Source organism: Lonchura striata, chromosome 2, assembly GCF_046129695.1.
Source record: "Lonchura striata isolate bLonStr1 chromosome 2, bLonStr1.mat, whole genome shotgun sequence".
NCBI lineage: Eukaryota > Metazoa > Chordata > Aves > Passeriformes > Estrildidae > Lonchura > Lonchura striata.
The window spans coordinates 98787400-98811804 of record NC_134604.1 but is presented as its reverse complement, the minus strand read 5'-3'; the positions used below and the strand labels follow the sequence as shown (position 1 = coordinate 98811804).

General features: G+C 40.2%; 2 protein-coding genes across 3 annotated transcripts; both read right to left on the bottom strand.

The window, feature by feature from the left end:
• Window positions 1-565: 565 nt before the first annotated feature.
• LOC110469812 (toll-like receptor 7) lies at window positions 566-6246 on the bottom strand. Its single transcript, XM_077790902.1, has 2 exons — window positions 6181-6246; window positions 566-3706 (listed from the first exon to the last, which is right to left on the bottom strand). Exons 1-2 carry the CDS (start codon window positions 6181-6183, stop codon window positions 566-568), a joined length of 3144 nt encoding a protein of 1047 aa, XP_077647028.1. The 5' UTR covers window positions 6184-6246.
• Window positions 6247-14273: 8027 nt separating this feature from the next.
• Window positions 14274-21643, bottom strand: LOC144248911 (toll-like receptor 7). 2 transcript variants are annotated; one of them, XM_077790900.1, is made up of 2 exons: window positions 21546-21643; window positions 14274-17699 (listed from the first exon to the last, which is right to left on the bottom strand). In XM_077790900.1, the coding sequence occupies exons 1-2, from the start codon at window positions 21546-21548 to the stop codon at window positions 14559-14561; spliced, it is 3144 nt and encodes a 1047-aa protein (XP_077647026.1). In that variant the 5' UTR covers window positions 21549-21643; the 3' UTR covers window positions 14274-14558. The 2 variants fall into 2 exon arrangements, with proteins under 2 accessions (XP_077647026.1, XP_077647027.1); XM_077790901.1 differs by lacking the exon at window positions 21546-21643 and adding an exon at window positions 18159-18223.
• Between the last annotated feature and the right edge of the window lie 2762 nt (window positions 21644-24405).

The following is a 24405-nucleotide window of genomic DNA, read 5'->3' as shown; positions in this document are numbered from 1 at the left end:
GAGCCAGCTCAGCCAACAGCCCAGGAGGCAGATGAAAGGCAAAGTGAAAAATTTATCTGGAAATCGGCAGTAAATGTGTCTGAACTTCTGCTATGCTATAGTATAGCTGCATGTTTCCCCTTTCTTACCACCACTTCCACTTTCTCTTTTTTTCCTTTTACTTTCCTTTCTTTGTCTAGTCTCACCTCCTCCTTGATTTACTCTATTTTCTTCACCTGCCTTATGCCTATTCCTCTCTGCTGTCCTGCTCTCCTTCCTTGCTATCACAAAGCGACTTGCAAGCCCTACAGAATATGAACTCACATACCTTCCCATTTTAGCATCTCCCCTTGCTGTGCAGAGATCAGTGCAAAGCAAGGTGTATGTCAACTAAATATCTGTTCTGGCAACACTTTCTATTCAACTTGGAATTATAGGATTTCAAAGTAATTGTTCCTTTCATCTTGGGGTATAACATCAAAGAGGTATATCCTCCCTGCTTTGACAGTTTCTTCAAATTAAGTTCAGAATACTTTGCTGAGTATTTTTTGCCTTATGCATCATAATATTGACAGGGAGAGTAGAGCTAAACAGTTTCTTGGAGAAGCTTGTTGTAAGCCAGAGAATTACTCATAGCTATGGCATTTTTCAGACACTGCCAGAAGTAGGGCTGAGACTGAGGATTGGTTGGCCATTCCAGGACTGAACTTCTGCACAGCCTCTTCCTCAGACGGACATAGCGGGACTTCTGCAAAACCTTCTCAAGAAATACCAAGATAATGACGTCCATCTTCTCATCCAGAAGCCGCTGATGAGCCATATAAAACGTTGTCTTGAAGCGGCCACTTTTAATATACCTGTTGGTCAGCACAAAGATGGTCTTTTTGCTCAGCTGAATGCTCTGGGAAAGGTTGTCAAAGACCGGCTGTCCTGGGAGCCAGTCCCTTCCTTCCAGACATAAATTGAACTGCCTGGCTTTTTGGTTTTCCAGCCTTTCAACCAGCTCTTGCAGCACCCACTCATTCACAGCTGGATCTTCACTGTCATAGGCAATAAAGGCATCGTAGCAAGCAGCTGGTGAAGACAAGCGCCGATAGCCCTTCAGCCTGGCAGCGCAGTAATGGTAGCTGTACCACACATCCCAGAAGTAGAGATGGCTCATCACTGCAAACACCATCAAGGCAAGGATGGCCGAAGCTGACAGAGCATACAGGATCAAATACGACGTGTCCAGCTCACAGGTGTACAGATCCAAGAAAACCACGCTCTTTCCTTTATGTGCCCCTGGGCCAGCACAGGTGACGTCAGTGGCCAGAAGAGGAATGGTCACCTGCGTCCGATTGATCCACCAGACAAACCACACAGCCTCACAGTTACACTTAAAAGGATTGCCGTGCAAAAGCAGCATCTTCAGGTTGTTAATGACGTTTTCAGGGAAGCTAGATCTCTTAATTATTTCAATCTTATTTGAGCTGAGATCTAAGTACCTCAGTTCAAAAGCACCTCTGAGAAAATATTTGGTTAGCATGTGAATGCGATTGTTTCGGAGCATCAGTTCTTGGAGAGATGAAGTGCAATTAGACAGCTCTTGGGGAACATTAGTCAGAAGGTTATTGCTCAGGTCCAGAGTTACTAGGTTCTTCAGAGAAGGGAGGTTTCCCCAGATGAAACTCTTCAGTCGATTATTTGTTAAGTTGAGGATCTTCAGACTGGGAGGCATTTTTTCAAAAACACCATGAGGCAAAAAACTGAGTGAGTTGAAGGAAATATCCAGTTCTTCCAGGCTGGTCAGATTTTCAAAGAAGGACAAGTATCTAGCATTGCCATCCATCCATAAGGCATCTAAACGATTCCCTCTGAATTCTAAAATTCGAAGAGATTGACTTTCCATTCCTGTATCAATAGTGCTAGAAATGTCATTGTCATTCATCATCAGCTTCCTCAAATGGGCTAGGTTTTTCATAAAACTAAGCATGTGAGTAACACCTTCTGCCAGAAAATAATGCTGGTTATTGCTCAGATCTAGAATTTCTAATAATTTTAGTTCTTTGAAAGCAGTCTGGTATAGCAAATCAACCCTGTTGTTAGAAAAATCCAGATATTTCAATCCAGACAAGGAAGAGAATTCACTTCCATTTAAAGTTTGACTTATTGCATTATCTGACAAGTTGAGACATTTGAGGGAGCTAAGTCCCTGGAAGTCTGAGGGGTTAACAAAAAATACATTGTTTCTGCTTAAATCCAGAGTTTTTCCATAGTTAAGGCAATCTTCCTTAACTAAAGATTGGTAGGAAGAAGCCTCTATGTCTTTGGAACGGCAACTTCGCTCATACTCATCATACCTGAAATAATGCATCTCTTGTTGCACTTGCCTGTTGTATTGCTCAACTGAAATTCCATGATTAGAGCAAAATCCATGGAAGTTGCTTTCCCTTGAAGAAGGAGAAATTTTATTCACTGACAGGTCAATGAACTTAAGAGATGGGAATTCTTCAAACACTGTCATGTCTGCAACTTTAATAAAATTAGTCCCGAGATCCAGCATGCTCAGATTTCTAAGACTGAGCAGTGGTTGTAGATCTTGTGCCCTCAGTTCTTTAAAGACATAACCCTTGAGCCTCAGGGTTTCCAGGTTAAAGAGGGAGGAAAATGTCTTAGAAAGATTCAAGAAGGGAGAATACAACTTCAGTTCAAAGTTAAAGGACAGATCAAGCTGCACAAGGCTGGGAAGAAATGTCAGGAACTGAGCATCTCCAATCTCCCTCATGAGGAAATTTTGGGAGAGGTCAAGTTCTTTGAGCTCCTTGATGTTTTTAAACCAGCTGCTGGGTACGCTCTGAAGAGAGTTACTGTGAAGCCGCAAAATCCTTAAGTTTTCCAAGGAGTCAAAAGCCTTTGAATGTATCTGAATTGAGCTCTTGGGACAGGGAATGCAAGGATATGGGGCATTATAGCAACGTGGGCAATTGCCGCTTAGGTCGAGAATTTCTAGGTTGAGAAGGCCACTGAAATCCTGTTCTTGAATCTCTTGAATCCTGTTGTTGTAAATGTACAGTTCCTTTAAAGTAGATGACAAATTGGGTGGGATTTGTGTTAAGTTGTTGGACTTGAGGGATAGTATTGTTAACTTTTTCAGTGCCAGGAAGGCTCTTTCCTCAATTTCAAAGGAAACATTGCATGGATTGCGATAGTAACAGTTCTGTCCAAGATACAATACCTCTATGTTTCCTAGCTCTGAGAAGCTGGATTTCTGGATAGAAAAGACATGGTTTGCTTCCAGGCTCAGCAAGGTTAAAGTAGCAGGAAGACCTTGGGGTATTTCTGCCAGCTGGTTTGCATCCAAGTACAATGACTTCAATCTTGTCAGGGCAGCAAAACTGCCATTCTCAATTTTCAGGGGGCTGGTGCACACATGATCTTTGGGCCCCAGTTTGACAGGCACACAGTTGCATCTGAAGTCAATCTCCTGGAGATTTTCAAGACGATCAAAGGATGTTGGGTAGATGTTGGGAATATGGTTAATACTCAGGGTAAGGTTGGTAGCATTTCCAGGGATCCCTCTGGGCACTTCTGTAAGGCGCCGGTCGGTGCAGTCCACTGTCACAGTACCTTCTGAAGATTTAACATCACAGGGTAAAGTTTTGGGAAACCAAGCCCCTGACAGCAGCAGTGGGAATATGAAGAGCAAAATAAATGGCAACGCATTTGACATCTTTGTACAAGGTACCTAAAACCAAGGAAAACAGGAGGTATTAGTTTAATGTAATGAGAGTATTTAATCTATACACTGGGTCAGGTCAACTATACATCTAAATTCTGGTTCTTGTCTCACACTGACCATGAATTGATGTGCAAGTAGGATTAAAAGTTTCCGATGGTATACGTTGGTATTTCCTTTTTTTTTTTTTTTTCTTAAGACACAGCATTTTATGCATATATAAAACATTATGAGACTAATGAACGAGTATCTAGCCTAACCAAATGGCCCATGATATCCTAGCAATTGCCTGTCTCCATCTTTTATTCCTGAACAATGTCCCCCAGGGTCAGGAACATTAGCCAAGGCAAGTGCACATGGAGCCTAGCAGAGAGCTAGTAGGGAAACCATAGAGACTCCTTACACTGCAAGACATTTTACTCTGTCACATGGGTACCCTTTACTGTGCATCTGATGATGCACACCACAGCAGCCCATGAAGTGCTGGATGTCACCAGCCATGGACACAGAACCATCAGTCAGAGAGGGCAATACTAGCAGCCACTGCACATCAAAGTCCACCTCTAAAACAAGGAATGAGGTTAATCTAGGGATGAGGCCTACAGCCACGACATATGCTGTTATATGTGTGGTAAAGGGATTTCCCTGAGATCTGTGGCTAAGAGAAAGATCTGTGGCAGGCAGAAACGGGTACTGTACTTTCACAATTCTGTACATTCCTTGTGCAAGACCCAAAGTCTTTGTAATTGCTGTGTTGCTCTTGATATCCCTCATTTACATATAAGTGGCTGCTCTCTGTCCCCCATTAATGGCAGCAGTAACAGAATATTTGACCACAGTCTCTTCAGCTTCTCCCAAAAGTATAAACTGGCATTTGAAATCTTCATTTGCAGAGGATGAGAATACAGTAATTTTATGGACTAGTCAATGGAGTTATTTCTGTCTCTTCACAAAACTAGGGATGCTTCTTTGGTAAGATTTGCACTGGGAGCACTTACATAGCACTGCACATTTGTATGTTGCAAGTCTAGTGTATTTATCAATTATCCAATAAATTGTACTACTGGTGCAATGGAAGTGTGTTCATGGAAGTTCTTATTGAAATAAATCCGACTTACAGTGATGAATCAGTAATACTCACAACTGGTGAATCTGTTCAGGAATGAGATGAGACCTGTAGTGTAAATCAGACTATTTTTGCATCTGGGAACCTGACCAGACTTAGTAGTAGTTAATTGGCTCAAATCAGAAATTAAGTCCAGACACACCCAGCCCCTCTGAGTTCTGAGGACCAGCTGGAAAGCAAGGGAGGTTATTTTATGCCAAATTGCTACATAATTAATGCAACAGGAGGAAAAGCTAATTAGATTCAACCTTCAATGATGTGATAAACCAAAATAAACACTGTCCAAGCTTTAGAGAATGACATGGGCAAGGTATGATTGCACTCTAGCTTAAAGACACAAACTTTCTACATGAACATATATGCAGCCATTGCACTCAGACCCTTAATTTTAGGTGATTACCCAAGTTTCTCACTTTATTGTCATTAACCTAGGCTGCACTGACACTCAAGAGAGGAAGGAGGGAAGGAAGAGAGAGACTGAGAGATCCATCTCCAGCTGCTGCTTGGCTCTGAAGATGGTGAGAGCTCTGGCTTACTACACACCAAACAGAAAGTAATGCTGCACATTTAGGTGCCTGGAATTAGTTGCAAAGAATCTGGCCTTTGAAAGTCTTCATGAATATATTTGTAAGTTTCTCATGTAGTTCTGTTTTTAGGGACCTAAGTGTAGTTGCAGAGTCAGCCTAGCTCTTTGTGCTTCATTTCTCCATATATTCTTCCCTTTCCTGATAATCTTTTTAATGCATTAGCTATTTGAACTGCAAAGAGTTACATTCTGGTGCTGTATCTGGCTATTCACATGTGTAAAACCTCACTTCCATTCCAGAAAAAGCAAAAAAACCTTCTAAATAGGAGCAAAAAGCAATGCTGTCTTGTGCTATGTCTTGGCAGTGAGAGGCTTGCTTAAAAGTGCAACTAGAGTATGGGAGCTGTTCTTTTCTCACTAATCTATGCTTGGCTTTATAAGAAGTTTGAAAAGAGCTAATCTACTGATCTTAACTGGCACATGCATAAACTCTTAATGATTTAGGGTGTTCTTAAAATATTCAGCAACAGTACAGCTATGTGTTTCTGAAGGAGGGTTTTCTGTGGGGGTTCTATATATTTGTTCGTGGGGGAAATGCTAGAGAAACATCTCAGAAGTTACAGCAAGCATATGTATATATATATAATGCTCATTCTGAAGTATAGAAATACAGAAAAATCCTTTCCCTTAATAATTCTCTGCAGCTTCTAACCATAACAGTAAAGAGAACCATTTAGAAAACACAGAAGCAGAATATGCTCTTGAAAATCTTTCACAACTGTTCCAGTCAAAAATGTCTAAGAGCAAATTTATAATAAAAATTGAACATACCATATTCTTTGTGCTTCCAGGTCTGATAGATTAGATGCTGGAAGAGACCACAAATTGAAGCAGAAGAGAACAGCATCAAAATGGTTTCCAGTGGTTCATCTGAGGTGTAGGGGAGAATGTTACATGACATAACCCACTCAAGACAACAGTAATCTACACCAGATCTTCTTTCTCTTCATCTGAACACCAAAGGAAGGCAACTTCAAAATCCTTAATGAGAGAGTATGAGATTAACCATCTAGGAGACAAAGGCATTATGAAAGGGTAATACTCATGTGATCAACAAAGATTGCAGAAGCTCAAGTTCCTTTTTTTTCCCCTTTTTAAAATACAAGCTGCATGAAGGGAGACAAAAATTGTTAAATGACATGGAAGTTTAGTAATTTTTATAATTATTATTTGGGATTTATTTCTGCAGGTACTAGCTTCAAGGATTCAGATCTTTCTGAGAATCACTTGTGCGCTAATATGAGCATACAAATCTCTTAAGCTGAATACTTTATGTAGAAAGCTGGAAGAAATGTCTGTTAAGTGAAAGGAACTTGGGGAAGGGAACGAAAACCAAGATGAAAAGGATAAGGATAAGGACACGGGTAACTGAATACAAAGAAGTGAAAACTATGTGGAAGAGTGTGCACAAGTTGGATTGTGAATGATTTCTTCAAGTAACCAGCCACATTCCTGGTACATGTCACTGGAATATGAGATGTCTAGTGTCCACTTTGCTTGCATGAAGGTTCTCTAAAACACAATGTCCAGTCACTCAACCTCGTAATTTTTGACAGGTGCTCTCTCAGAGTCTATGACTACAGACTGTGGAAATTTTAATAGATGTGCCAACACTTAGCAGTTTCTTTTGCTCTCAGGTTGATATTTTTTTTGTTTTGTTTTGTTTTAATATTAGGAACTTTTTACAACCAGCTAAAAGCTCAAGGAGTTTCAGTTCTGTATAAAGTGAAACTGTAGCTTTAGCTGAGTGCTAGTAAAATGCAGACCCCTTCTTATCTTTATTTTGCTTTTACCTATGAAATGTAGGAAGCAAAATCGAGCAATAATTTCCTTCAGAGATCACGGCAGGGTAAATGGAGGGGAGTTTTCAGAAATCCAGGACTTCTGAACTATAACTTGATTTTTAGAGGCACAGGGAGTCACTGGTTTGCAGATTTTAAAAGTTCAGTTTCCGTCAGAAATTGCACCGAATCTCTTTTGCCGCCTTTGAAACACAAAGTAACTGAAAGCAGAAAAGTACTTCCTACTACATCATGTGTTCGGGGAGGAACAACTGATATGAGCAAATGTATATTATGGCTGCTGTGAATTGAGGAAAATAATTTAAAATAAAGCAGGAGTCCTTCATTGTCTTAATCCTACATCTATAAATGTGGTTGATAGTTGGCTTGCAATCAGATTGGTGAACTCACATTTCCTTTTTTATGTTCCTTTGTCTACAAAAGATTGCTTTATCTCATTTGTTAAAATCAAGATTCCACTGTGTTTATTTTAAATTTTGATAAGTTTACTTACAGTCCTAAAGTCTTGCTGCAATGTCTTTTCTCTAAAGTGCTGGCCCTCATTTCAAGAATAAGGTTACAACTCCATTCATTCATGGTTAATACACCATTCAGTGTTACATGGCATAATTTACCCATAAAATTATTCAAGAAAGCAAATTATCTTACTCAGGTTTTGAAATACATAAGTGGAATTTTCAAACTAATGTTGCATATAGGTGTTGCAGAAATGTGTTTGTGGGCACTAAAAATTACCAAAACAATAAGCAGAGACAGCAAAGGAGGAGATTGTCCTACAACAAGGGCAGAGGAAGCACTCAGGGCCTGCTGACAGATATGTGTTAAGAGGTTACCCAAATTTCCCAGGGTGCTGAGATATGGCCAAGGGAGGCACTAATACCACAGAAACAGAACTGCCTTTTCTGAAAGCTCAGGCTGCCCCAGGCTACCCCAGTGCCAGGACTGATTGTTTGGTTTACAACAGGTTAAAACTGTTTGCTCAAAGCAAAGGTGCCCATCACTCTTGTTTTTAAAAGTGAGTAACCTTCAAGGAGACAGAAGACATTCCAGAATAGCTAAAATAAGATGGAGCTATTTTCCAAGTTGTCCAGGGTCAGCACTGCAGCTGTGTCCCTTCTGCTTGCCTCTTCCTCATGGACAGATAAGACAGGAGTAGCCACAGACATCATTCCTTCTTTTCTCTGAGGGATGATGAAGAGAAGTGCCAAGGCAGTAATGCTGGAAGTCATGGTACATGACAATGCAGAAAGTGGTGGCAAATCATAAAACTGGCAGGTTTAGAGCAGGTTTGGCACTTGTAAGTGGGATATCCTCAAATCCTGCTTCTTAGTGATGGCATTGCTAGCCTTTTTTCATATTTCATGTAGGTAATCCTGCCATGGTTTATGAAGTCAGGCAAGAGCACTGAGGGAGCACTGGAACAGCCCCTGCAGGACAACATGGAACTCAGACATTGCTGGACCCAAACAAATCACATAGCAGGAAAGCACCTCCAGATGAAATAAAGGTTTAAGATTATGGCAGGCAAGCTGCTGTAACACAGCTCACATTAAACATGCATGCATGTCAATTGATAAAGTTCTAAAGACCATGAGACATAATTTTTTAATTTATTTTAGACCTTGATATTGCCTTTTTGACAACTGTGCATGACATTTCTATCTGTGAGGGCTACTATTCAATAGAAATTATTTTGATTCTAATGTCATGAACTGCACTTGAAATGGATTGATTTGTCTCCTATGTATGTATATTTATACATGCAAAACACCTATATACAATAGGAATGTATTTTGTAGAGTGTATATATTGTATATATCTAGATACATTTGCAGATAGCACAAATGTTTTTACTTGTTTGATCAAGTGCAGAGCCCTGCCATTCACAGCGGTGCAGGCTTCCACTCCCAGCCCTGTGACCTTCCTGCCTGGTTGCCCTGGAGTCTGCTGGAGCCAGATTTTCCCTTTGCTTTAACACCACTGTTCTCTGAGCCCTGAGAGCCTTGGTGGGACCAGGGGTCTCTTCAGAGCTGAGCAGCAGTGGCACATGCCTCATTCTTGCCTTCCCTGACAAGTCACTCTAGAAGTGAAGTGTTGATGTGTGCCACTGCCACCAGTACACCCTGCTTCAACCCCTGCTCATTAATGCCAATTCATGAGGCGAGCAGCCATCACCTGTCACTGAGTGGATCACATCTTCATCACCCTTCACCTCCTTCTCAGGCCCTGAAAGTTCTGTGAACCCAGAAGAAAACCCAGACAAACCATTTTTTCTCCTCCCTCCCATCCTCAAGGCTCCTGGGCACAAGGTGACTGCTCCCCTCCTTACTGTCCTGGAGTGTCCCAGGCCCCCACAGAAGAGGGAGGTGAAGTGCAGCAGCCCACAGTCTAGAGATCCAACCAGTTAGGAGGCATAAGGGGGGTCCTGAACCAGAGCTGCTGCTGGACAGTGAAACCCATCAACCCCCAGTAGCAGGCATGCCTCCACCATTGTTTGCATCCTCTGAGGATGGAGGGAGTGACTTATTCTTTTACATGTTTTGAGAGTCTAATTGTAATTGCTATATTGATAGAGCAAAACATGGACTAAGAGTTGACGTGATCTGCACAAGTTTCAAGTCACTAGGCATCATAAGTTAAATTAAGATTTACTGATTGGAGTTGGAAGTTGAAATTTATTATAAATTTATTATAAATTCTGTATTATACTACTTACAGCTTGTACTATGTTAATTTGTTTTGTAGAAATCATGTGGCATTTTAATAATAATAATTTATGTGCTATAATAATAATATCCTATAAAAATGCTTTCATTTTAACTAAAATAAAGCACTGTTGGAATCCAGGGCAAAGGGAATATTTCTCTGCCTGTCCTGAGAAATCCTGATCCCCAGGAAAACACTGCTTTTAACCTTTGTCCATGAAGAAAACTTCCAAGACTTTGGGATGAATTGGAGTCTTCGCATGTGTGAAATAGATAGTAGTATAATTTATCACAGGGTGAAAAACTTAGAGTTTTGGGGTTTTAGTATGGAGATGGGTAGGAGACAAGATGGAGGATTTTGGATATTGTCTGATCGCCTTGTTCTTCATCTACTCCATTTTCTGCAGTGTTGGGAGCACAGGGTGATTGGTTAGAGAGAACTGCAATGCAGATGTTGCATGGACAGAAAAATAATTAGTTATTGGTAGAAAGGTAGAAATAAAGTATATGTTCTAAGAGTTAATTGAACAAAATAGCTTTAAAAGACCTTGAATCTGTGTGTCTTGTGACTTTGGTGCCTTCTCTTTGTACGTTAAGTTTGAGATGTAGACGGAGTGCAGAACTTCTGATAACAGAAAAATAAACAACAACCTGAAGACTGAAAAAACAAGTCTTGTCCATCTCTCATACTGGACACAGAAATTTTTAGGGGTGCCCCCATCAGGGAGACACATGAAGGAGGATTCCACATAGCAGGATCATAATTTTGCCAAAGGTGACCTCTTCACTTAGTGTTGGATGAAAGCCATCCACTATGAATCCTACTAATAAGAGCAGATGTATGCACATGCATGGGGACACAACAATCTGAGCAGGGAATTCAGCAAGTCTCTATGATTTGCCTATTCTGTACAATTTCTTTTATTTTTTGCCTTCTTTTACTTTTTCTTACAAGTATAGCTCTACACAGGCCTGGAAAAGACAGACACAAGTATCCACAATCACACCTCTTTTGTCACAATAACCATACTGGGTCTGGCTGGGATGGGGCCCTTTTCTCCATAGCAGCTCTCTGGTACCCTGGTACAGATTGGCAACCAAAGCAGAGTGGATTACACACCAGAATTACACCTGTTGGGGAATTTACAGAGACCTTCTCCACTCCTCACACTGGTGAGCAGGTTGTGGGCGAGCCAGAGTCTGGAAGGGGGCCACAGCCACGATTATGGAGCTCAGATGGCTAAACTATAACTCATGACGTTAAGGTTCCATGTGTGGCAATAAAACTGGGGAGGCGTGGCAGGATGTGGATTTAGCTAAAGCAGCCATCACTCAGAGGCTAGCTGGGTGCTGGTCTACTGCCAGGAGGTGCTGAGTGATCACTTTTGTATCATTTGCCTTTTTCTTTTTCACTTATTAGCCTGGCTTTATCTCTATCCAGGAGCTTCCTCTCCAACCAAGAGCTGCTCTGAACCTGCCCTCCCAATCTCCCCCAGCCCAGATGGGTGGGCCTTGGCTGCCAGACAGGGGCAGCAGCCACTGCAGGAGAGACCACAGAGTGCCAGCACTGACAACAGACACCTGACAAACGACTGTGAGAATGACTTGTACAGTGAAACACGCTCAGGTTTCACTCCCCATAGTCACTGCCTCAGAAACAGCCTCTGAATATTTGACATTTAAAACCCCTGGGAGGCCATGACAAGAGCTTCCAGCAAAGCTGCAAACATCAAATACTCTTACCAAGAAAGCCAAAAATGTATACTTGCACTGGGGCAGTGGAATGATGAAAAGTAAGGTTTGCAGATTAAATGAGCTAAATCCTCCAATTTCTGCTATGCAATGAGGTATATTTTGTTATCTCAAAAGAATGCTGCAGAGAGAGGAATATTTTCCTCTAGGCTGAACTAACAGATCTTCAGACCAGAATCCAGGCATGGGCCAGTGAGCATAGAGAATTAAACACTAAACCCCTTACCATTTTCTGTTCTCATGGCTTTAAATTCTGTCAAAACAGAGGCAGTTTTCACAGAGCTGTTGGAAGTCATCTGTAATCCTTCAGAAGCATTTTGGGTGCACATACAGTAAGATTAGTTCTGCAATTTTACTTCTGTTCTTTCCCCCATCTCATCCTGGTAAATGCAGTTGAGAAACACAAATTTCAACTGCTCATGAAACGCAACTTAGACCCCCAAGGAAATTTAAACATTGTGTCCCTTCTGTCAGACCATAAAAAAAGAGAAGGATGATTTTATTATGAAGATGTTTACCAGTCTGGTGTGATTAACAGTTCATCCTTATGTTCAAGGCAGCTGGAGCATGATTTATGAATACGGTTTGTATGAGAGCCAACGTTCTGTTTGCCTTGTTTCAATGTTTCTCTATTTGACTTGTGCAGGCCGCAATCTGCATAAGAAGAGTTTCAAAAGAATAGAAGCCCAAGTAACCTCTTGGCACAAGAAATTTTGAAGCCTTATTTACAGTATTTATGCACAGGGAAGGCAAATAATTCAGCACTTTATTTGAAACAAAGATCTGATATATAAAGCAACTGAACTAATACAGTGCATTAAATGCCTTCAGTGTAGTGATCAGGTGTAAACTTTGGTATAATTATGTGACCCCAGACTTTGGGGTTAACAAATTAACTGCAAAGTAATGTGGGTTAAATGATCTTGCTTTTAAGAAATTTCTTTACCAAATAAAACAGTACTGTAGATTCATTGTGTTACTGTGTTATAACATAGTTATAGGCTAGATAGCTTTAGTTATAGTTATAGATTTATAGTTATAGATTTGTTGTTTGGAAGCAGAGAGGGATTCATGGGCAAAGTGGTGATTAGTGACTGTCTTGGTCACAATGAGCACAAAGTAGTTGAACTTCAAATAATTGGTTTACAAACACAACCATAAGAAATCACAGCATAATAAAATAATTAAGGTTGGAAAGACTTTAAGATTATCAGGTATAATCATCAATCTAGCACTATGACCATGTTCAACATTAAAACATATCAAGTGCCATATCTTCATGCTTTTTGAACAATTGTGGGGATGGTGACTTCACTACTTCCCTGGGCAGTCTGCTCCATTGATTGACAGCCCTTTCCATTAATTTTTTTTTTCTAATATCAAATGTAAGCCTCCTCTGGTACAACTCTAGTCCATTTCCTTTCATGCTGTCACTTTCTACATGAGAGAAAAGACTCACTCACTGAATACAGCCTCCTTTCAGGTGGTGGTAGAGTGATAAGGTCTCCCCAATCCACCTTTTCTCCTGGTTAAATAATGCTATGGAGAATTATATTAAAGGCTTTACTAAACTCTAGATAGACAACATCCACAGCCTTTCCCTCATCCACTAAGCAGGTCATTTTGTCACAGTAGAAGACCAGGTTGGTCAAGGAAGACCTGCCTTTCATAAACCCAAGCCAGTTGGACCTTATACCCTGGTTGTCCTGTACTTCTTATGTGATGGCATTCAAGATGATCAGCTCCATGACAGTCACTGGCACCGATGTCAGGCTGACAAGCCTTTAGTTCCCCAGATCCTCCTTTCAATGTTAAAATAAAATCAAAACTTCCATGCTTCTAAATAGGCCCTGATCTTTCTCCTGCTTCTGTTATAAATCAATAACACCACTTTGATAATTTGGAGGGAAAAAAATTCTTATTTTCTGTAATATTATATGAGCATTAGTTTTCTTGTTTGTTTTTGTGTTCTTGTCTGTGTGCATGTCTACTAAAGTAAATCAGAAGGAAACAATTTAAAGAAAGGACCAGATAGAAGATCTAGGCAAGGAACCACTAGAGGCAGCTGAGATCACAGAATCATAGAATGGTTTGGGTTGGAAGGGATCTCTGGAAGATGCCTAGTTCTTTGTCTCTTTTGTTTAACTGATTTTTTTCCATCTGTCTTGTGCCTCTCCCTCTGCCCGTCTGCTGTCCTCTCCTTCTTCTTGCACCCATGCACAAGGAATCCCTTTATCTTATAACTCCTTTTCAGCCACAGCCTACAAGATCTTCTGAACTCATACCTCTCCATTTCAGTCCAAACACATACTTCCAAGTCTCTTCAGATTTGTGAGCTTTTTGACCGTGCAACAGTGGTAGAGTTCCTATACCAAGCCCAAGCCCTTGACATCAGTCCAAACAGAATTTTCTTTCCCCAGTTTCCCCACTTGGACAGAAGTGGTACACTCAGAAGCTGTAAGCCTAGGATGAAAAGATAAGAAAGCTTTTCTTTTCCAGCTTCTAAGATCAAAGAATTAGCTTTTCTAAAGGTATTTCTGGGCACATATGTGTCAAAGATTTTTTTCCTGATTTTCATAAATACAGCAAATAGAGAAACTACACATTTTTATTAAAATCCCATTTATTCTAACAGTGTCTGAAGAGCAGCAACTGTAGGCATGGTCCAACCACTCCATCACTCTGTGTATTTAGCATGTTGACCAAGTGTCGACCCACACTTCACCCAACCATAGGAGATGCTGCAGGCCTAAAGAGAACGAAAAGCTGGAAGTGATGATTTCCTGTAACAGTGACTTCCAGGAGGTAGTGCATCATTTCTTGCTGCACACTAAAAAGTGCCAAGCAAGGTGTATGTTTATCATAACAATACTTAAGGGAAAGGGTAGAATTAAACAGTTTCTTGGAGAAGCTTGTTGTAAGCCAGAGAATTACTCATAGCTATGGCATTTTTCAGACACTGCCAGAAGTAGGGCTGAGACTGAGGATTGGTTGGCCATTCCAGGACTGAACTTCTGCACAGCCTCTTCCTCAGACGGACATAGCGGGACTTCTGCAAAACCTTCTCAAGAAATACCAAGATAATGACGTCCATCTTCTCATCCAGAAGCCGCTGATGAGCCATATAAAACGTTGTCTTGAAGCGGCCACTTTTAATATACCTGTTGGTCAGCACAAAGATGGTCTTTTTGCTCAGCTGAATGCTCTGGGAAAGGTTGTCAAAGACCGGCTGTCCTGGGAGCCAGTCCCTTCCTTCCAGACATAAATTGAACTGCCTGGCTTTTTGGTTTTCCAGCCTTTCAACCAGCTCTTGCAGCACCCACTCATTCACAGCTGGATCTTCACTGTCATAGGCAATAAAGGCATCGTAGCAAGCAGCTGGTGAAGACAAGCGCCGATAGCCCTTCAGCCTGGCAGCGCAGTAATGGTAGCTGTACCACACATCCCAGAAGTAGAGATGGCTCATCACTGCAAACACCATCAAGGCAAGGATGGCCGAAGCTGACAGAGCATACAGGATCAAATACGACGTGTCCAGCTCACAGGTGTACAGATCCAAGAAAACCACGCTCTTTCCTTTATGTGCCCCTGGGCCAGCACAGGTGACGTCAGTGGCCAGAAGAGGAATGGTCACCTGCGTCCGATTGATCCACCAGACAAACCACACAGCCTCACAGTTACACTTAAAAGGATTGCCGTGCAAAAGCAGCATCTTCAGGTTGTTAATGACGTTTTCAGGGAAGCTAGATCTCTTAATTATTTGAATCTTGTTTGAGCTGAGATCTAAGTACCTCAGTTCAAAAGCACCTCTGAGAAAATATTTGGTTAGCATGTGAATGCGATTGTTTCGGAGCATCAGTTCTTGGAGAGATGAAGTGCAATTAGACAGCTCTCGGGGAACATTAGTCAGAAGGTTATTGCTCAGGTCCAGAGTTACTAGGTTCTTCAGAGAGGGGAGGTTTCCCCAGATGAAACTCTTCAGTCGATTATTTGTTAAGTTGAGGATCTTCAGACTGGGAGGCATTTTTTCAAAAACACCATGAGGCAAAAAACTGAGTGAGTTGAAGGAAATATCCAGTTCTTCCAGGCTGGTCAGATTTTCAAAGAAGGACAAGTATCTAGCATTGCCATCCATCCATAAGGCATCTAAACGATTCCCTCTGAATTCTAAAATTCGAAGAGATTGACTTTCCATTCCTGTATCAATAGTGCTAGAAATGTCATTGTCATTCATCATCAGCTTCCTCAAATGGGCTAGGTTTTTCATAAAACTAAGCACGTGAGTAACACCTTCTGCCAGAAAATAATATTTGTTATTGCTCAGATCTAGAATTTCTAATAATTTTAGTTCTTTGAAAGCAGTCTGGTATAGCAAATCAACCCTGTTGTTAGAAAAATCCAGATATTTCAATCCAGACAAGGAAGAGAATTCACTTCCATTTAAAGTTTGACTTATTGCATTACCTGACAAGTTGAGACATTTGAGGGAGCTAAGTCCCTGGAAGTCTGAGGGGTTAACAAAAAATACATTGTTTCTGCTTAAATCCAGAGTTTTTCCATAGTTAAGACAATCTTCCTTAACTAAAGATTGGTAGGAAGAAGCCTCTATGTCTTTGGAACGGCAACTTCGCCCATACACATCATATCTGAAATAATGCATCTCTTGTTGCACTTGCCTGTTGTATTGCTCAACTGAAACTCCATGATTAGAGCAAAATCCATGGAAGTTGCTTTCCCTTGAAGAAGGAGAAATTTTATTCACTGACAGGTCAATGAACTTAAGAGATGGGAATTCTTCAAACACTGTCATGTCTGCAACTTTAATAAAATTAGTCCCGAGATCCAGCATGCTCAGATTTCTAAGACTGAGCAGTGGTTGTAGATCTTGTGCCCTCAGTTCTTTAAAGACATAACCCTTGAGCCTCAGGGTTTCCAGGTTAAAGAGGGAGGAAAATGTCTTAGAAAGATTCAAGAAGGGAGAATACAACTTCAGTTCAAAGTTAAAGGACAGATCAAGCTGCACAAGGCTGGGAAGAAATGTCAGGAACTGAGCATCTCCAATCTCCCTCATGAGGAAATTTTGGGAGAGGTCAAGTTCTTTGAGCTCCTTGATGTTTTTAAACCAGCTGCTGGGTATGCTCTGAAGAGAGTTACTGTGAAGCCGCAAAATCCTTAAGTTTTCCAAGGAGTCAAAAGCCTTTGAATGTATCTGAATTGAGCTCTTGGGACAGGGAATACAAGGATATGGGGCATTATAGCAACGTGGGCAATTGCCGCTTAGGTCGAGAATTTCTAGGTTGAGAAGGCCACTGAAATCCTGTTCTTGAATCTCTTGAATCCTGTTGTTGTAAATGTACAGTTCCTTTAAAGTAGATGACAAATTGGGTGGGATTTGTGTTAAGTTGTTGGACTTGAGGGATAGTATTGTTAACTTTTTCAGTGCCAGGAAGGCTCTTTCCTCAATTTCAAAGGAAACATTGCATGGATTGCGATAGTAACAGTTCTGTCCAAGATACAATACCTCTATGTTTCCTAGCTCTGAGAAGCTGGATTTCTGGATAGAAAAGACATGGTTTGCTTCCAGGCTCAGCAAGGTTAAAGTAGCAGGAAGACCTTGGGGTATTTCTGCCAGCTGGTTTGCATCCAAGTACAATGACTTCAATCTTGTCAGGGCAGCAAAACTGCCATTCTCAATTTTCAGGGGGCTGGTGCACACATGATCTTTGGGCCCCAGTTTGACAGGCACACAGTTGCATCTGAAGTCAATCTCCTGGAGATTTTCAAGACGATCAAAGGATGTTGGGTAGATGTTGGGAATATGGTTAATACTCAGGGTAAGGTTGGTAGCATTTCCAGGGATCCCTCTGGGCACTTCTGTAAGGCGCCGGTCGGTGCAGTCCACTGTCACAGTACCTTCTGAAGATTTAACATCACAGGGTAAAGTTTTGGGAAACCAAGCCCCTGACAGCAGCAGTGGGAATATGAAGAGCAAAATAAATGGCAACGCATTTGACATCTTTGTACAAGGTACCTAAAACCAAGGAAAACAGGAGGTATTAGTTTAATGTAATGAGAGTATTTAATCTATACACTGGGTCAGGTCAACTATACATCTAAATTCTGGTTCTTGTCTCACACTGACCATGAATTGATGTGCAAGTAGGATTAAAAATTTCCAAGGGCATATATTGGTTTTTCCCTCAAATGCTTTTTTATTACCTCCAAGAATTCTAGTATTAATTTAAATGCTATCTCTAAAAAATGAGGTAATATAAAAATATCTCTTGAATAAGTGACAAATGGTGAATAAAGTCCGTGTCTCTGTGAACATTCATTTTAAGGGATAATAAGAGTTACTAAGTTTCACAGGGACATTTATCTTTCTCTCAGGATTTTTCATAGAGGATGCACAGAGACAAAGAAAGAGAAAACAATTTCTATTTCTGTTCCTTGTTTTTCTCATGTGGAATGTGCTTGGAGAATTGTTTACCTGGGTTGATTGCTTGATTGGATTCTGGTGAGAATTATTTGATCCTGATGGCCAATCCAATCCACTTGTGGCTGGACTCTTGAGAGAGGGTCACGAGTTGGGAGTTAGATATGGTAGTTAGAGAAAGTAGTGTGTACTTTTAGTATCTTCCTTTATATAGTATATTAATGTATTATAGCTTAGTTATAATAAAGAAATCATTCAGCCTTCTGAATTGGTGTGTAGACATCATCATTTCTTCCCATCGGGTTCACCTGAATTTGCAATAATTAAGCTTCCTGCAAATTGCCATTGCCTAATGGCATAGATGAGCACAGTTACTTTTTCAAATTGTAAGCAAGACGGATAAAGTCTATATTCACTTAATGCTTGTGTAAACATTCAAAACTTCACTAACAGGTGACTGAATTTCTAACTCAAATTTAACATTATTATATGTATTCTTCCTCTAGTACGTGTTTAGAATGGGTGTAGAGTTGACTTAAGTCAGTTAGTGTCTTTATTTCTATAAAGTTTAATACCAGTTTGTATTTTCTCTGCCCGATAAGGGAAGAAGGACAAAAAACACTGTTTGAATATGAGTTGGGCACAAGAAAATCAAAGGCAAATATAACATTGTGCATGTTCCATAAAAAAACAATAATCAGACTACATAACCAGAGCCAAAATCCCACAGGGATATTAAGAAGCTTCTCTGTCTGTCAAGTCTTTGCTGACTTCATAGATTTGTGTGTATTACGGAAAAAGCTTTTTATATTTCACAACTTACTAGTTACTTCCTCAGCAGCAGTCAGCGTCAATGAAACCCTGCCTGGCAGGCTGTCAGCCTTGTCTTGTGTGACACAGGCAGAGAGGTCCTGACCATCTTGCTGCCTTGCCTAGCATCTTAACTGCTTGTGTCTGGTGCTGGTCAAGAGTTTTAAAGATAAGACACCCCACGAAAATCAACAACCTCATTTCTCCCTTGAAAACTCAGTGGTGAAGACTTGCATGGCACATACAGGACTCTTAAACAATGAGGATTGGTTACGTGTGGCATAATATTGATTAAATGTCAAAACCCAGTTAAGCAGGTGAAAATTGGATGACTAGGTAAAATGCTCAAGGTACATGGAAATGGTTTTATCTCTTTAGCTGGGACACAAGAACATACAGAGACCTGCCAAGCAGTCTGTGTGAACCCTGTTGAGTGCTGCCAAAGCTGTGCCTCACAGGTGACACACACTTGGAGGTGAAGTGAGGTTTCCTCTTGCACACCCTGCTTACTTCAAGCACTGTGTCCCCTGTAAAAATCTGTGTTTCTGTATTACCTTAGAGAACTATGCTGATGTAGCTCTGCATCTGTGTATCTGGAAGAGTGCTCTGGTGACTTGCAGGGCAGCAAATGGGAGAGAAGCCAGATCAAGTCTCACACAGCACTGCACTTCTGCTACTTTGACTCAACATCCAAATAGCATAGCTTTGGTAATTCCTTCAGTCATCTTTGGAATTACTGAGACCCAATACAGAAGGAAAAATGTAAAAGTATACTGCAGACCTTGACTTCAGTGCAACCTGATACAGTGACATGGTGCTACAGTGCTACCACAGTTTCTTTGCCCATTCTGTGGAAGTGCTATGTGGCTTTTTTCTTTTCTGCAGATCCTCTGGGAAAAGACAAGTGGCTAAATACCATGGCTGGTAGCTATGGCTGTCATTCATACAATTATTCAGGGAAGGCTCATATGAACTAACCAGGCCATGCCTGTGTATTCATATTTTATTATCTTCAGCTCTTGTGTTTTCATTTGCTAGGTATCAAGTTAACCATCATTTGGCTTATTGGAATTCATTTAGGAAACTCACCCAGACAGAGATCACTGGGTAAGAGAGTTCACCAGCATTTTCAGTACAGTCTAGCCAAATCCTCTTTAGAACAGGATTAAGTTTTTTGATCTCCTGATGTAGAAAAGCACTTGGATAAAAATTATTAATGAGAATAATCAGAGTAAGTGGGGAGTGAATTTGGAAAAGATAAAAGGTATTAATTTCCTCTCACCACCTGAGCTTCTCAGTAGAACCCGTTTTTCTCCAGTAATGTGGGAAGGAGAAGGAAGGACTCTGCCATTGCTATTAAATTGTATGGAAAATAGAAGCTCTTTCTTAGAGTGGCAAGGGACACTGCCAAAGAAAAATCTGGATATATTCTTGAAAAAAAATGCCTTCTTTCATTCTTTCCCAGGGGATGCAGCATATTATTATACATGTAAAGAATGTTAGGAGACTAACAGAATACCAAAGAATACCTATGCTACCATGGCCTGTAATGTTCCAGCAGCTGCCTGCCTCCATTTCCTGCATTAGCAGACCAATGGACCTCAGAGTTAGTCTGGTTACCCAAGGCAAGTGCCCATGAAGCACAGCAGCACTGAAATTCAAGATAGAGTGGGAGAGGAGAGAGAGGCCTCTCTGCAGGAACTGCTCAGTTTGAAGATCAAGGGAGATCTGCCTGAGTACACACCAAGCAGGGATTAATGCTGCACATTTAGGTGCCTGATATTAGGTGCAGTGAATCGGGTTTGAAAGTCCTCATGAATATGTTTTTGAATATGTTAAGAAAATACTCTTGAGTCTTTTACAATGCTCAGGTTTTGAACTCTCACATATTTCAGTATTTTTAAGAACTTAAGTGTTGCAGAGCCAGCCTAGCTACTACCATCTTTGTGCTTCATTTATTTCTATGTTCTTCCCTTTCCTGATAACCTTTTAATGCATTAGCTATTTGAACTGCAAAGAGTTACATTCTGGTGCTGTGTCTGGCTATTCACATGTGTAAAACCTTGTGTCCATTATAGTACTGGAAAAACCAAAAAGACTTCTAATAAGAGCAAAAAGCAATGCTGTCTTGTGCTGTATCTTTGCAATGAGAGGCTTGCTTAAAAGTACAACTAGAGTATGGGAGCTGTTCTTTTCTCACTAATCTATGCTTGGCTTTATTACAAGTTTGAAAAGAACTAATCTACTGATCTTAACTGGAACGTGCATAAACTCTTAATGATTTAGGGTGTTCTTAAAATATTCAGCAACAGTACAGCTATGTGTTTCTGAAGGAGGGTTTTCTGTAGAGGTTCCACATGTATTTTAGGTTATGGCAGGAGGAAAGGGTAGAGAAAAATAAACACCTAAGAACTTAGAGCATTTTGATAAGATATCCTTTGCTCATTCTGGAGCACAGCTGTACAGTAAGTATTAATGCAAATTAATACTTTACTTTCCAGTCATGAGGCACTGCAATTTCTAACCATAACAGTAAACCACACCATTTAGAAAACAGAAAAGCAGAAGTCTTCTACAACAGTTCAATTCAAAGATACCTAAGAGCAATTTTAAAATGAAAGTTTGACGTACCATTTTCTGTGTGCTTCCAGGTCTGGCAGATTTGATGCTGGAAGAGATTATAAAAGACAGCAGAAGAAAACAGCATCAAAGTGGTTTCCAGTGGTTCAGCTGAGGTGCAGAAGAGAATGTAACGTGACATAACTCACTCATGACAACAGCAGAAATCACTACTCTATCACAATTTTTTCACCTTGATTGCAACTTGAGAAATAATTGAATGTGAAACTACTGCTGCAACCTACTTCCTCAAATATTTGCACTTTAAACAACAGCCCCTCATCTGCTGCTCCACCCCCACAGAAATAACTGGTACTCCTATTTTTCTCCTCTAAACAAATTTTTAATGTGACTCATACATCTATGTGCTTTTATTCTCTTATGCTGCAATTTGGTCTCTTCTATGCTGCTTTGGAATGGAGTTTTCATTTCAAACTGTGTTTTACCTAGCTACAATACCACACCATAAAAAACTATAAGACCTACTCATAAAAAGGTTAACATCCAAGCCATGCGGAATTCCAAAGGAGAATTGTGAAATATTTGGCCACACAGTTTAAGCTCAATCAGCAAGGAGAAAAATGTGTTATACAAGCATTAAGTCAGTCACTTCAGACTAAATTAAGATTTGAAGAAGCTCAAGTTCCTCCTTTCCCCCACCCCCTCTGTTTAGTGTAAGCTGCATGAAAAGAGAGACAGAAGTTGGTTATTGATGTTAACAATAGTTCAGTTTTGGAAGTTCAGTCATTCTTATTATTATTTGGCATTCACTCCGGATGAAAATAGCTTCAAGAACAGGGACAGTTCTAAGTTGAATACTCTACAGAAGAAATGTCTATTAACTGAATGGGACTTTGGGGAAAGGAAACAAACCCAAGGACAAAAAGCATAGTGGCAAGGGCACAGGAAATGGCACACAGCAAGGTCAAAACTGTGTGGGAGAGAGTAGAAGGGCCCAAGCTTAAAACTACATAGAGAGACTTATGCTGATGACAATCCAGCATTTCACAGAACATTGTTTCTTTCAGACAGTTTCATGCTTACAAGCCTCCATGCTCACCAGAACAGACTAGTTCAATTTTTTAGGATGTTTATTAGGTGGAGTTCATAGGGTTTTTTCATGCCTTCCTTCTCCACATATTTTTCTTTACATTTGAAATTGCAATTCATAATTTCTCTGACTAGGGTGAAGCTGAGAAGTTTATTTCAGGTGATAGGAACCCAAAGAATAAACAGGGAAAGAATTTGTAATCATACTTTCATATTGCCTGTGCTTAGTGTCTGGGTCATATAGACATAAACAGGGAAGTTATACAGCATCATTACCATTTCAATCAAGGCCTAGAAAAGGGTTTATTAGTTCCCAAATATATTAATTCAGAACTATATTTCTCACCTTTGTGCCTGTACTGCAATGCAGAATGATTCTTCTTCTCTTTACTGATAATTGGCTTTTGCTTTTCAAAAAACACTGAGGTTTTCATTGGGTGCTACCATAACTAAAGCAAAAATCTTACTAAAATCCTGCTGTGTGTTGAAAGACCTTCCAAGAAATTTCTGGTTGGAGGAAAACCTTCCACTCTACACTAGCAAACATTCTACATTTGCTACTCTGAACTTCCACTCTATAATAGCTTATATTATTGACCCTATAGCAAAGATAATGTGCTTAACTAATTATGAAAGATAATGATTTGACACAAGCTGGACTGTGTATGCTGATTTGTTCAAGTACCCAGACATGTCCCTGCTATGTGACACCAGAACATGAGATGCTTTGTATCTACTTGTTTTGGTTGCAAGTGCGTTTCTTAAATCAGTGTCCAATCACCCAAACCAGTAATTTTTTACAGGTGCACAGGTCTTTGGAAATCTTCCTTGCAGTCTAAACTCACAAACTTCAGATATTTTAATAACTAGGCAGACACTCAGCATCTTATTTTGAAATAAGGCTGATTCTTCTTTATATTAGAAACTTGCTGTTACCCATCTAAGAGCACAAGAGTTTCAATTCTGTACAGAGTGAAACTGCAGGTTTAGCTAAACATTAATAGAAACGCAGAGCATGCTTTTGCTGCCTTTTTTCCCCTAAACCTATGAAATGTGGGAAGCAAAATACAGCAATAATTCCCTTCAAAAGGGGTGGGAGTAAATGCACTGCAGTTCAGAACTCCATAATATAGTTTGATTTCTGAAGGCATAGACAGTTACTGGTTTTATTTTAAAAGTCCAGTTTCCCTCAGAAGTTGCACAAAATCTCTTGGCTCCTCTGACACACAAAATAACCAAAAACCAAAAAAAGTACTTCCTGCTACATCACGTGTTAGGGGAGGCCCCACTGGTAAGAGCAAATGTATATTGCTGCTGCTGTGAGTAAAGAATGTAATTTAAAATAAACCAGGAACCTGCAATTGCTTTAGTCCTTCATCGATGAGTTTTGTCATCAGTTGGCTTGTAATCAGATTGCTGAATTCACATTTCCCTTTTTCTCCCCTCTGTCTTTAAAAAAAATCCAAAACTTAAAGCAACTTACTTTAACTTATTTATCAAAACCAGGATTCCAGTGTTCATCTGGGTAGTTTATTTGCAGTCCTAAGGTCTTGCAGCAATGCCTTCTCTCTAAAGTGCTGACCCTCATTTCACGAATGAGGATATAACCCCACCTATTCATAGTCAATACAACATTCAGTGTAACATTGCATAATTTACGCATGAAATTATTCAAGAAAAGCAGCTATCTTGCTGAGTCTTTGAAATACATAAACTGACTCTTCAAACTGATGTAGACAGATGTACAAAAAGAACCAAAAAGAGAAATGGATAGCAAAATTGGGGAAATGATAACAAAATCACTTGCAGATGCCTTAAAGCT